The sequence below is a fragment of the Chlorocebus sabaeus genome, chromosome 21 (genome assembly GCF_047675955.1).
Source record: "Chlorocebus sabaeus isolate Y175 chromosome 21, mChlSab1.0.hap1, whole genome shotgun sequence".
NCBI classification, from domain to species: Eukaryota; Metazoa; Chordata; class Mammalia; order Primates; family Cercopithecidae; genus Chlorocebus; species Chlorocebus sabaeus.
In genome coordinates, this window is record NC_132924.1 from 125,376,327 (window position 1) to 125,390,518 (window position 14,192).

The window sequence follows — 14,192 nt, forward strand, 5'->3', positions numbered from 1 at the left end:
ACCTGCCACCATGTAAGACGTATCTTTGCTTCTCCTTCATCTTCTGCCATGATTGTTAAGTTTCCTGAGGCCTCCCCAGCAATGGAGAACTGTGAGTCCATTAAACCTCTTTTCTTTATAAATTACTCAGTCTCAGGTATTTCTTCACAGCAGTATGAGAACAGACTAATATAGCATATTACAAGAAAACACTGAAGAGGGGCTGGAACATTTTCCAGCGGTAATTTTTCTTTTTCTTTGTTTTTTAAGACATGGGGTCTCACTCTGTCACTCGGACTGCAGTGCAGTAGTGTGATCTTGGCTCACTGCAGCCTTGACCTCTTGGGCTCGGGTGATCCTCCTGCCTCAGTCCCCCAAGTAGCTTGGACTACAGGTGCGTGCCACCATGCCTGACTAATTTTTAAATTTTTTTTGTAGAGATGGGGTTTTGCCATGTTGCCCAGGATGGCCTCGAACTTGTAAGGTAATAAGGTAATTGTAAGGTAATAAAGTAATAAACCATGTCCTTATTCTTCACATCAGCCCTGTGAAGTCGTTTCCTGCCTTTTGACAAGATGGAAACTGAGTCACAGAGAGGTTAAGTAACTTGCCTAAGGTAACAAATGCATCAAGTCAGAACTGAGATTTAAATCAGGAAGTTTGGTCTCAAAGCCTGTACCTTTGACTAACATGGACTATTTGGCTTTGAATTACAGAAGTTCTGGCACCATGACCATTAAGTATCTTTGGACACAAGGGAGAGTTGGTATGAGGACATGAATAATTCAACATAGCTCATTTCTATTAATGAAAAGATGTCTCAAATCTTAAGTAATATTGAGGATAGGTGTCTTTCAACCATTTTTTATACCTTAGTTATAATCCAGGTAACCAAACACAACTGTGTGATGTTGGCCACACAAATCTAAAGTTGAGAGAATCACCAATGAGAACAAGCTTGGCCCATGGCCTGTGGGCCAAATGCAGCCCAGGATGGCTTTAATACGGCCCAATGCAAATTCGTAAACTTTCTTAAAACCTTATGAGTTTTTTTTGTGATCTTTTTTTTTTTTGCTCATCAGCTACCATTAGTGTTAGTGTATCTCATGTGTGGCCCAAGACAATTCTTCATCTTCCATGAGGCCCAGGTAAGTCAAAAGATTGGACCCCCTTGACTTAGAAGAAGGCAGCTGCTGAGGACCAGGGCAGTAATGATATGGACACTTGCCATGTGACACTACTTAGCATTTTTATTTTTAAAAATTTTATTTATTGATTCATTTTTGAGACAAGGACTCACTCTGCTGCCCAGGCTGGAGTGCAGGGGCTTGAACATAGCTCACTGTAGCCTTGAACTCCTGGGCTCATGTGATCTTTCTGCCTCAGCTTCCTGAGCAGCTGGGACTACAGGTACACCACCATATCTGGCTAATTTTTTTTTTTTTCTTTGTAGAAGTGGAGTATTGCCATGTTGCCCAGGCTGGTCTTGAATGCCTGGGCTCAAACTGTCCTCCCACATTGGCCTCCCAAACGACTGGGATTATAGGCATGAGCCACCATGCCCAGCCCTTGGTATTTTTATACACTAACTTTAAAACTCAGAAAAAGCCTTTCTTACAGACAAAGAAACTAAAGCTCAGAGATATTAAATTACTCATACAAAAACATACATTTCTTTTCTTTTTTTTTTTTTTTTTTTTTTGCGATGGAGTTTCACTCTTGTTGCCCAGGCATGAGTGGAATGGCACGATCTTGGCTCACTGTAACCTCCGCCTCCTAGGTTCAAGCGATTCTCCTGCCTCAGCCTTGCAAGTAGCTGAGATTACAGGCACACATCACCATGCCCAGCTAATTTTTGTATGTTTAGTAGAGACGGGGTTTCACCATGTTGGTCAGGCTGTTCTTGAACTCCTGACCTCAGGTGATCCACCGTACTCGGCCTCCCAAAGTTCTGGGATTACAGGTGTAAGCCACCGTGCCTGGCCTCACTTCTAAGATGGGCTTTGAATGCAGGTCTTAGAGATTTCAAAATGTGCGCTCTTTCTATTCTGCAAAAAACAAGTACAGTTAATTTTATGCATTTTTGTTGGTATAAATTAATATAATTAAAAATGTTGGGGGCCGGGCACAGTGGCTCACGCCTGTAATCCCAACACTTTGGGAGGCCAAGGCGGGTGGATCATGAGGTCAGGAGTTTGAGGCCAGCCTGACCAACATAGTAAAACCCCATCTCTTAAAAAAAACAAACAAACAAAAATCAGCTGGGTGCAGTGGTACATGCCTGTAGTCCCAGCTGCTTGGGAGGCTGAGGCACGAGAATCGCTTGAACCCGGGAAGCAGAGGCTGCAGTGAGCGGAGCTTGTGCCACTACACTCCAGCCTGAGTGACAGAGTGAGACTCCATCTCAAAAAAAAAAAAAAAAGAAAGAAAAAAAAGTTTGGGCCAGGTGCGGTGGCTCATGCCTATAATCCTAGCACTTTGGGAGGCCAAGGCAGGCAGATCATTTGAGGTCAGGAGTTTGAGACCAGCGTGGCCAACATGGTGAAACCCCATCTCTACTAAAAATACAAAAATTAGCCGGGCATGGTGGTGGGCACTTGTAGTGCCAGCTACTCGGGAGGCTGAGGCAGGAGAATTGCTTGAACTCAGGAGGCAGAGGTTGCAGTGAGCAGAGATCGCGCCAATGCACTCCAGCCTGGGAGACAGAGCAGGGCTCTGTCTCAAAAAAAAAAAAGTTTGGATTAAGAATATAGTATTGGTGAGCGGCCATCTTGCTCCTGCCCCTGACAGTCTCTGGTCGGGGTCACAGGGATGCTAAGACTGCTGCCTGGACCTTTGCTGACCATGCTGTCCCGGGTGGAACTTTCTGCCACTGCCACAGTGGCCCCCTCTCTGAAGAATGCAGCCTTCCTAGGTCCAGGGGTATTGCAGGCAACAAGGACCTTTCACGCAGGCAGCCATACCTTGGCCCTCTACCCCCTTTTCCTGAATATGGAGGAAAAGTTCGTCTTGGACTGATCCTTGAGGAATTCTTCAAGTTTCTTTATCTTAAAGCTGGTGTAACAGGACCCTATGTGCTCGGAACTAGGTTATCCTGCATGCTTTATCCAAAGAAATATATGTGATTATTGCAGAGACCTTCTCAACCATATTAATAGTAGCGTTACTTGTCTATGGAATTAAAAAATCTGGTGCCTCTGTTGCAGAATTTGCTGATAAACTCAATGAGCAAAAACTTGCCCAACTAGAAGAGGTGAAGCAGGCTTCCATCCAACAAATCCAGGATGCAATTGATTTGGAGAAGTCACAGCAGGCACTGGTTCAGAAGCTCCATCACCTTTTCGATGTGCAGAGGATAACACTGCTGTGGCTTTGGAGGTTACTTACCAGGAACGACTGTATAAAGTATATAAGGAAGTAAAGAATCGCCGGGACTATCATATACCTGTGGAGAACATGATGCGTCGAAAGGAACAACAGCGCATGATGAATTGGGTGGAGAAGCACGTGGTGCAGAGCATCTCTGCACAGCAGGAAAAGGAGACAACTGCTAAGTGCATTGCGGACCTCAAGCTTCTGGCAAAGAAGGCTCAAGCACAGCCAGTTATGTAAATGTATCTATCCCTATTGAGACAGCTAGAAATAGTTGACTAAACGGAAACCAGTCTATGTGACAAAATCTTTCTATATTGGTGTCTACTGAAGTTATAATTTACCTCTCTTAAAAATGAAAAGTTTATTTCATATAGTGAAAGCACAAAATCTATTGGCCAGTCAGATGTTTCTCATCCTTTTAACTCTGCATTTGAGTTCCATGATCACTTCTGAATAAGCAGTTTGCCTTTATTAAAACCTGCTGCCTGATTAAAGATTACCAGGTTATAGTTTAAATTTGCAATTTATTCTACCATCTTGAAATAAAGTGACAATTGAATGAAAAAAATACAGTATCATTTTTACCTTAACTATCAGCTCTAGATATCAGGAACTCAGTGGCCATATGTTGTTCTGCAAGTTATTCTTGCAGAGAATTCACTTTGCACTTTTTTGTGTAAGGCAAGTACACGAAATAGAAGGATAAGACATGGAAATGTTGACCTAAAAGGAAGAAGCTGAGGCAAAATTAATCTAAATAGAGAGTTTATTTGGGCCAAGTTTGAGGATTGCAACCTGAGAACGTAGATTCCAGTTACCCTGAATCTGCACTCAGGTTAGCAGCAGTTAAAAGTGAATTTTTTTTTTTTTGTTTTGAGATGGAGTTTTGCTCTTGTTGCCCAGGCTGGAGTGCAATGGCACGATCTCAGCTCACCGGAACCTCCGCCTCCTGGATTCAAGTGATTTTCCTGCCTTAGCCTCCCGAGTAGCTAGGATTACAGGCATGTGCCACCACGCCTAGCTAATTTTGTATTTTTAGTAGAGACAAGGTTTCTTCGTGTTGGTCAGGCTGGCCTCGAACTCCTGACCTCAGTAATCTGCCCGCCTCAGCCTCCCAAAGTGCTGGGATTACAGGTGTGAGCCAACATGCCCGGTCACAAGTGGATTTTTAAAGGGAAAAAAGAAGCAATTCTTGGTCGGGTGCGGGTGCGGTGGCTCATGCCTGTAATCCCAGCACTTTGGGAGGCCGAGGCCAGCAGATCACAAGGTCAGGAGTTCGAGACCAGGCTGACCAACATGGTGAAACCCCATCTCTACTAAAAAAATATATACACAAAAATTGGCCGGACGCGGTGGTGGGCAGCTGTAGTGCCAGCTACTCAGGAGACTGAGGCAGGAGAATCACTTGAACCTGGGAGACAGAGGTTGCAGTGAGCTGAGATCACACCACTGCACTCCAGCCTGGGCGACAGAGCGAGACTCCGTCTCAAAAAAACAAAACAAAAAAAAAAAAAGAAGAAAAAAAGGCAATTCCTGAGTTGTTACCAACAATTTACATTAACATCAAATAAACTATTGGTGGGCTCTACATTGTTAAGCTGTAGGTTGTGGCTATAGTGTCCAGTGTGGCATTATTAGATTAATTTATAGCTACTTGTGGCAATAGTAAGCAGTTTCAAGACATGAATACATAGCTCAAAAAGGGGAGAGTACGGTGCCATTGCTGTCTCATTTCAGCGCCTCTCTGGGCCTGGTAGTTGAAAAAGACTGGTATTCCTCTGATAAAAGGCCTTTTCTCAGAAACATATTGTAACTTTGCACCCAGTTTTCAGATACACATTGTTGCAACAAGAGGTTCTGCTGAATGAAACAGTCAAGGCAGCAAGTGTGGGTTCCCATTTACCCTCCTCCATCCTGTGCCTGCTCTGTTGCTCCACCCCATTCACTGTGACCTCCTTGTTTCCCAGCACAACTTCTGCTGGAAAGGACCAAGTTAATATCTGGTGAAGATATTTTTGTAATGACATAGTCTTGCTTTATTCATTCTACTATAATTACATGAGAATTCCTGCTGTCCTGCTTCTGATAATGTTCTAGAATGAACATCAGTAAGGAGAGGAGAGACCCTTGGAAAGCCAGCTCCTCCAAAACCTGTTGCTTGTGAGATTGCACAATGGCAAGAAACATTTGGACCTAGTTTTTGGCAGTACGCTGTGTCCAGATTGCCTGGAATCCAATTTACGCTACTCAGCAGTTTCCCTCCCTATTGGCAAAATAATTTAATTTTTATTGGATACCACTCAGTCTCTAGGACATATAGTGATTGCGTGACGGGAATTCATGGTCATTTGTTACTGAAAATAGACAACATTCAAGGTAAAGAGCTCAAAAGTAGAAAAGTGTATTTAAAATGATAAAAGGATTGGGTTAGTCTGAAGGACTGATCACTGAGATTCCTTCTGGCTCTAACACCTATTATACCTATGTTTACCAGATGCTGGTTTTGCAATGCTTTAGCGGCTCCTGTTTTCTCAAGAGAGCCTAGAGAAGGTGCTCAGAACAAAATTAAATTTTAATCTAGGCTAATTTTCAAAGTATGAGCCTCAGTTTTCTTATTCGATTAAGAGAGGTATTTATAATATCTACCTCGTGGGAATGTTATGAAGATTAAATGTAATGGTGTGCTGAAAATGCTTTGGAAATGAAGATATTATTGTAACTCAGTTCTCCATAAGAAATGAATAGGAAATTGTTACAAACTGTCAGCTGAAGAATGATGAGGTTCATATATTTGGAAAGGAGAGCTTTATTTCTCAAAAAAGGCTGCAGCCTGGAGGGGGCCCATTCTGACAGGCTGGGAAGTGTAGCCTCTGGCCAGAAGCTGGAAATAGGCACTTTGAAGGTTGAAAGAAGAGACAGGGATTTACACTGAATGGAGTGTAAATATACATATTCAATAAGCTATAGGTGGAACCATGAATATTCATGAGACGGGAAACATGCACATGTGCAATTGAACTTCATGCTTCTCCATGGGTCCCATGTTCAAAAAATGGTGGCATTGAAAGTGTGATCTCAGGGTGGAGTTTTCAGGACTCTGATGTCAAAAGGTGAAGCAGAGGACTGGAAAACCCTCACAGGGCATCTGCCGTAGACTGGCCAGAACTGCTCTGTGGTTGGTGGTCTCTTATCAGGAAGGAATGATGTTCAGTTGTGTACAAACCATAGAAAGGGAAGGGTGGCAGTCCAGTCTTTGACTGAACTCAGTGGTGGCATCTTTGAAAGGCCTGGTTTCTGTTTACCTTTAGGGAAGAAAGTCAAAAGGCAGTTAGAAAGGGAGGGGGTGTAACCAGCCAAGTCTAGCCTCTCACCCTGTATTAGTCAGTGTTTATGCTGCGGATAAATACATACCTGAGACTAGGAAGGTAAATAGGTAGGTAGGTATGTATGTATGTATGTATGTATGTATGTATGTATGTATTTATTTATTCTGAGATGGAGTTTCACTCTTTCACACAGGCTGGAGTGAAATAGCATGATCTCAGCTCATTGTAACCTCTGCCTCCTGGGTTCAAGCGATCCTCCCACCTCAGCCTCCCAAGTAGCTGGGATTATAGGTACCTGCCACCACGCCTGGTTAATTTTTGTATTTTTAGTAGAGATGGGGTTTTGCCATGTTGGCCAGGCTGGTCTCAAACTCCTGACCTCAGGTGATCTACCTCCTTTGGCCTCCCAAAGTGCTAGGATTACAGGCGTGAGACACTGTGCCCAGCTGATAAAAAGGTTTAATGGACTCACAGTTCCACATGGCTGGGGAGGCCTCACAATCATGGCAGAAGGTGAAAAGCACTTCTTACATGGCAGTGGCAAGAGAGAATGAGAGCCAAGAGAAAGGGGTTTCCCCTTATAAAACCATCAGATCTCGTGAGACTTATTCACTATCATGAGAACAGTGTGGGGGAAACTGCCCCATGATTCACTTATCTCCCACGGGTCCCTCCCATAACACCTGAGAATTATGGGAGCACATTTCAAAATGAGATGTGGGTGGGGACAGAGCCAAACCATATCACACCCCATTATGGCTTGGAACTCAGCTTTCAAGGTTTCTCTGGGGTCCCCTTGGCCAAGAGGGAGTCTGTTCAGTCAGTTGCGGGGCTTAGAATTTTATGTTTATCTCTCAAACCCTAAATATTGTCTGATAGAGTGGATGAACTTATTAAAATGCAGCTCCCCAGATTTCATCTCTGGATTCTGAGTAGCGGGCATAGAACCAGTGACTGATTCTAATGAGCGGCACATGGAAGCACTCAGCCTACTTTGTTGAATGAATAAATGAAGTGGATGTGAATTGAAATTGGAAGGATGAGGGAAGCCTTGAACAGAGTTTTGAAGGATGATGAGAATGAGGTAGGTGAGGAATGTTCTAGACTCAGAGCCCTGTACAAACACCTGACAAATACAGAGGGTTTGAAGAACAGTGTGTGGGCATAATGTGAGATGAGATTGCAAAGGTAATTTAGAATCTGATCTTAGAGAACCTTGAATGCCATAATAAAGGTTTGGATCAAATTCCACAAGAAAAACACATCACTGATGGTTTTAGGGAAGAAGACTGACATAATACATACATTTTGGAATTCCGTCATGATGTCCCTCATAGCAGTATAATTTTCCTGAAAGATGTCTTGGAGAGACAAAAGCCTGGAGACAGGGTGGCTAGTGGGAGGCTATTGAGCAGTTGAGCAAGAATGACAGTTGGAATGAAAAGTAGGGGACAGAGACACAAGGGAAGCGGTGGGGTTGAATGACCAGGGCTTGGCAGCTGAGTGGTATAGGAGGGAAGCAAGAAGAGAAGGGGGCATGGAGGGTCACAGTCTGAGTTACTGCCCTTGGCAGAGACAAAACATAGCAGAGTTGGTCTGAATACGTTCAGTTCTCTAGGTAATTTTCTGAAGACTTGTGGTTTGGGGTCTGTTATTAACTCTCTGAACACACTCCACACACTCCGGCCAATCAACTCTTGCTTGGACCATTTTCTCCTGCTGTTGCCAAGACATCAGCGAGGCCCATTGAGTCCAGTGACAGGCCCTTCCTCTTAAAGGAGAATGCCAGCTACTTTCAAAGGAACGGGGTTCTAATTTTTTTGGTACTCCTTTCTCGTTTGCATCCTCATGGCAACAGGGAACACACAGCTTGCTCTTGCCTACAGCTCTGAGATTGAAGATTCGCAGAGCTGCTGGGTGAGCAGGTTTTGAGGACAGCCTTTAGTTTTTGTGTTCTTTATCCTTCTTGGCCCAGCACAACTACTTAAATGCAGGACATTAAGATCCCATTGTCCGGGGACTCATGCACTAAATCCCATTAGATAGACAATCTCTAAGCCCTGATTATTTTGTTCTTAAGCTGTCTTGATATGCATAAATATACGGCATTGCCAGAATCAAATGGTGTTTATTACACGTTCATTTGAGAGTGGTGTGGATATAAGGCAGTACTTGGGATGGTAGTTAGGAAATGGTCACATCGTCTGCTAGAGGAGATGCTGAATTGTATATGGGAGGTGTTCTGGTTTCCATGTTTCTGACTGTTGGCAGCAGGTGGAGTAGGAGGCCATTGTTACGTAGAAACACAATAAAGAGATGCTTCTTCCTGCTGACAAAAGCCAACTAAAACACTTCTCTCATGACAAGTTGAATTTAAGGCACAAATCAGAAAGCAGGCTGAGCTACTCAGAGAAAAGATTCCTAGGTTAATATGCATTTAGTAGCAGGAATTTTAAAAAGTATATTGGAGAGGGCAAACCTCTTTAGCAATATAATTAATAAAGATAGTACTTGAAGTGCTTTTTTTTTGAGACAGAGTTTCGCTCTTGTTGCCCAGGCTGGAGTGCAATGGCGCGATCTCAGCTCACTGCAACCTCCACCTGCTGGGTTCAAGTGATTCTCCTGCCTCGGCCTCCTGAGTAGCTGGTGACAGGTGCCACCACGCTTGGCTAATTTTGTATTTTTAGTAGAGACGGGGTTTCACTGTATTAGCCAGGATGGTCTCCATCTCCCGACCTCAGGTGATCTACCTGCCTTGGCCTCCCAAAGTGCTGAGATTACAGGTGTGAACCACGACGCCTGGTGAAGTGTTTCTTAGAGAATAGGAGGTTTATACTTCTGTGGGTGTTTTGCCTTAGGTACTGTCAAAACTGATGCAATTAGTTTCTGATGTATAGGAGCATACAATCTAAGAAGAATAACACAGAAGAATATACAGAGAATTGTCTTAGACTGTTCAGGCTGACATGACAAAATACCATTGACGGGGTGGCTTAAACAACAGAAATTTATTTTTTCACAGTGCTGGAGGCTAGAAGTCTGAGATCAGCATGCCAGCAGAGTTGGGTTCTGGTGAGGCCTCTCCTCTTGGCTCGCAGACAGCCGCCTTCTTTTGTTCTCACAAGACAGTGCTGTGTCTTCACACAATGGCCATTCCTCTTCTCGTTGATCAAACCCAATTTCAGTCAGGTGTTGGCAGCCATATATTTCAGAGGAGATGAGGCCCCTCTCCAGCCCAAGGGGGTCTTCTTCAATAATCTAAGTGAATTCAGTACATCAGAGGTGACTGTTTCGTAACTACTCTTCTGAGTCCTGCATCATTCCAGCACCACTTTCAAAGGAACTTATGATAAACACCATTTGATGCTGGCAGTGCTGCATATCTATGAACATCAATGCACCATCCAGTGACTGCTTTTGGTGTAGGTTGGAATTGTGGGTTGAAGTGTGTCTCCTACAGAACGTGCTGAAATCCTAACCGTTGGCACCGGTGAATGTGATATTTGGAAACGGGATATTTGCAAATGTAGTTAAGTTGAGATGAGGTCATTAGGGTGGGCACTAATCCAATATGACTGATGTCCTTATAAGGAGAATGCCATGTGAAGATGCAGACAGCGGGAGAAGGCTACGTGATGATGGAGGCAGAGAATGGAGTGATGCACCTGCAAGCCAAGGAATGCCAAGGGTTGCCAGGAGCCATCCGAAGCTGGGAGAAAGATATGGAACAGATCCTCCCCTAGAGTCTTCGAGAGAACATGGCTTTGCTGACACTTGGATTTGGCCTTCTGGCCTCCAGAACCGTGAGAGCATCAATATCTCTTGTTGAAGTCACCCAGTTTGTTGTTCTTTGTCATGGCCACCCCAGAAAAAGAACAGAAAAAGAGCTGATTAATGACACAAGAAGAGAAGCAGCTGGGAACTTCTGGAAACATTTCCTCCCACTCCCTTTGAGAAAGGGCATCACGATGGGGCATTTCTTCCACTGTTTTTGTCCATCATGATTTTGGTGCATGGAGTGGCTGCAGCCATCTCAAACCTGCACGCGATAAGCTGAGGACAAACGTCAACATGCAGGGCCCTGGCAGAGCTGAACGTACAGGCCCATGATGATGCCATCGAGTGGACAAATTATCCTGGAGTCACTGGATTTCCTATTGTGTGAGATAACAAATTTGCTCTTTCCTTGTGCCACTTTTAGTTAGGTTTTCTGATATCTGCCTACAAAACATCTTTGATATATCAAGTGTTAGTGGTATCTAGAGGAAATCACTGAGGTCAGGAAATCTTTTGTTTTCTACCAGCTGCTGACCATAACCATCAATCCCAGTAAGTCCTATGCAGAGAAGATGCTTCCTGAACACGCACACCCTTTATTACTAGTCAGTCCCAAATTCCTACAAATGCTTCTTCCCTGGTGTAGTAGCTGGGTCCTATACAAGCCTTGAGATCTTTCTTCCTGGGCTTTGTACATGTTTTCCATCCCAGAAACACTCTTCCACCCTACAGTCTCCTCCACCTAGCTGCTCTCTGCCCACCTTCTGGGTTTCAGCTTCAATACCATTGCTTTGAGAAGTCTCTACTGATTCCCAAGTCAGCCCCTCTATGGCTTGCTGGGCACCCTGGACTTGCCCTGTCTTCGCATTGACTACATGGTATTGTAATTGCCTGTTTCCTGTTGCTGTCTCCCAGTGGACTCTCCTGGGCAGAGACTCTGAACATCCTGTTTACTGCTGCATGCTCAGTCTAACACAAAGCCTGACTCACAGCAGGCGCTTGATATGTCTGTTAAGTGAATAAAATAAAAAACATAGCAGTGTCAACAGTCTGTAATTTAGAATTAATCTATGTTTAGGCCAGGACCATGGAAAAAATAGGAGTTGGACTGGGAGCAGTGGCACTTGCCTGTAGTCCCAGATACTCGGGAGGCTGAGGTGGAAGCGTCCCTTGAGCCCAGGAGTTCTGTGCCACCCAGAATGACAGATCTGCACTAAGTTTGGCATCAATATGGCGCCCTCCCAGGAGCGGTGAACCACCAAGTTGCCTAAGGAAGGGTGAACTGGCCCAGGTCAGAGATGGAGCAGATCAGAACTCTCATGCAGATCAGTAGTGGGATTGTGCCTGTGAACAGTCGTTGCCCTCCAGCCTGGGCAACATAGTGAGACCCTATCTCTAAGAAACAAGCAAAAAGAAAAGAAAAGAAAAAGAAAAGGGAGCAAGGCAGGGCTTTGGTAAAACACAAAGCAAGTCAGCCAATCTTTGACCCCAGCCTTGGACTCCTAAACTGGGATTCCTCCACACTTACTCCCTTTTATTTTCCTCCCATTTACTTCTCTCTTTAGTTCTCCTGAACATTCTCTAGGTCTGGGCCTTAATGGGTACTTATGAGTTAAAAAAAGAAATGATAATGGGTTACCTAGGAGTGGTCAACATATCTATTACTTCTAGGTAAAAAACACAACGTTTTAAGTACCTGTAAAAACAACATGTCTCAGCTGGGCGTGGTGACTCATGTCTGTAATCCCAGTACTTTGGGAGGCCGAGGCAGGCGGATCACCAGGTCAGGAGTTTGAGACCAGCCTGGCCAGCATGATGAAACCCTGTCTTTACTAAAAATACAAAAAATTAACCGGAAATGGTAGTGGGTGCCTGTAATCCCAGCTACTCAAGAGGCTGAGACAGGAGAGTTGCTTGAACCTGGGAGGCGGAGGTTGCAGTGAGCTGAGATTGCACCACTGTACTCCAGCCTGGGCAACAGAGTGAGACTTGTTTCAAAAAACAAAACAAAAAAATGACATGTTTCCAGAAAGCTCCTAAAAAATTAGTATCAAGAATTTACGATCGGGCAAGAAGCAGGAAGCAAGTGGCAAGTGGGGCTTTCAGTAACTTTATAATATCGTAGGTGGTGTTTGCCTTCTTTGGTTTCGGTAAGAAATTTTGGGCAATCATCCCATCTTTGACACTTGAAAACATTTTCCAGGAGTGATCTTGGTGTGGTTTACTCAGTCTAAGGTCATTCATTCCTTAAGGCTGTCCAAGCATTTGTTTTGCAGATTTTTCTTCTGAGAAAAATTTAGGCAGTGTTAAGTATAATAATTCCAACTAATTTTTTTTTTTGGTTTGTTTTTTTGAGATGGACTCTTGCCCTGTTGTCCAGGCTGGAGTGCAATGGCACGATCTTGGCTCACTGCAACCTCCGCCTCCCAGGTACAAGCGATTCTCCTGCCTCAGCCTCCCGAGCAGCTGGGATTACAGGCGCCTGCCACCACCCCCGGCTAATTTCTGTCTTTTTAGTAGAGAAGGGGTTTCACCATGTTGGCCAGGCTGGTCTGGAACTACTGACCTTGTGATCCGCCCTTCTCAGCCTCCCAAAGTGCTGAGATTACAGGAGTGAGCCACCGCGCCCAGGCAATTCCAATTAATTTTTTTTTTTGCTATATGGGGAAGGTTACTCAGTCATTCAACAAGCATTTGGACACTTCCACATATACACCAAATACTGTGCTAAGCACCTGCTGCTCATCAATAGTTATTAAGACAGACTCAAGCCCTATCCTAGAAGATCTGATAGTCCAGTAGGGGAGACAGACTACAAATACATAAATATAAAAATATAAACACTTTGCTTTAAGGGTTAGGAATGAAACCAACAGATTGTTGAGACAGAGGATACAGTACCGGTAGGGGACCTAGTCAGGGTGATCAGGAACAACTTCCCTCGCAAGGTGACATTCGAGCGAAGACTTACAGGATGAGAAAGGCGCCAGGTCTCGGAAATGGGGTCACGTTCATGTAAGTCGGTTAAAAATAAACCCCAATCTCTCCAGCAGCAACGTTGAACGTGTGGGGCCAAGAAGCCTCGCTGCCAGCACTAAAGATGGCGCACCAGGGGAGGGGGCGGGGCACACGCGCGTTCTGATTGGCCAACCCGGAGTGACGTCACGTGTCGGCCGCCGAGCATCCGGGCTCCTGGCGGCGGCGCTGCGGAGGCTCCCGGGAGACGCGGCGCGCAGGGCGAGCGGGCGGCCGAGCGGACAGCGGCGGGGCGCTCCCGGGGGGCCGGCGGGGCCGAGCGCCGCGCGTCCCGAGCATGGCGGGCTCCCTGCCTCCCTGCGTGGTGGACTGTGGCACCGGGTAAGAGCCGCTCGGCGCCCACCCCCGCTCCTCCGCGGCCCCGCTCCCGGCCCCCGGCGTCCGCCTCACCTGGAGGTCGAGCTATGTCCGTCGCCCCGGGCTTGAGCCCCGCGACCACCTACCTGGGCAGGTGGGGCGCCGGCCGCCGCTTCCCTCCAAGCCTTTCCTTGACGTCGTAAAACCCTCTCTTCCCCGCCGGGAAGGGCCACAAGAGGAAAAGCACGGAGGGGAGGGACGCGGTGCCCACTCTGAGCGAGCCCGGCGCTCCTCGCCTCCCCCGCCCACGTGGCCGGGTCCCTGGACCCGCAGCCCGGCTCCGGCCGCCCCCGGGGTGGACACCCTGAGGGGCACCGGGAGCGCGGGATCTCCCCTACTAGG

At 45.7% G+C, this 14,192-nt stretch overlaps 1 protein-coding gene, 1 long non-coding RNA gene and 1 pseudogene across 9 annotated transcripts in view; 2 read left to right on the forward strand and 1 right to left on the reverse strand.

Annotated features, from left to right (window-relative positions):
• Nucleotides 1-1,858: 1,858 nt before the first annotated feature.
• LOC140709727 (ATP synthase F(0) complex subunit B1, mitochondrial pseudogene) lies at nt 1,859-5,884 on the forward strand (annotated as a pseudogene).
• Nucleotides 5,885-9,669: 3,785 nt separating this feature from the next.
• On the reverse strand, nt 9,670-13,587 carry LOC119621592 (uncharacterized). Its single transcript, XR_005238148.2, has 2 exons — nt 13,429-13,587; nt 9,670-10,528 (listed from the first exon to the last, which is right to left on the reverse strand). It is a non-coding gene; the product is annotated as an uncharacterized lncRNA (long non-coding RNA).
• Nucleotides 13,588-13,639: 52 nt separating this feature from the next.
• Nucleotides 13,640-14,192, forward strand: part of ACTR3B (actin related protein 3B) — a 95,356-nt gene continuing 94,803 nt past the window's right edge. For 4 of the 8 annotated variants that reach the window (XM_073009524.1, XM_007983563.3, XM_073009527.1 and 1 more), the window contains exon 1: nt 13,640-13,814. In XM_073009524.1, the coding sequence (XP_072865625.1) occupies nt 13,771-13,814 (44 nt within the window). In that variant the 5' untranslated portion in view covers nt 13,640-13,770. Of the gene's footprint in view, nt 13,945-14,192 lie in introns of all 8 variants that reach the window. The other 4 variants (XM_007983561.3, XM_073009525.1, XM_073009523.1 and 1 more) reach the window with 4 other exon arrangements.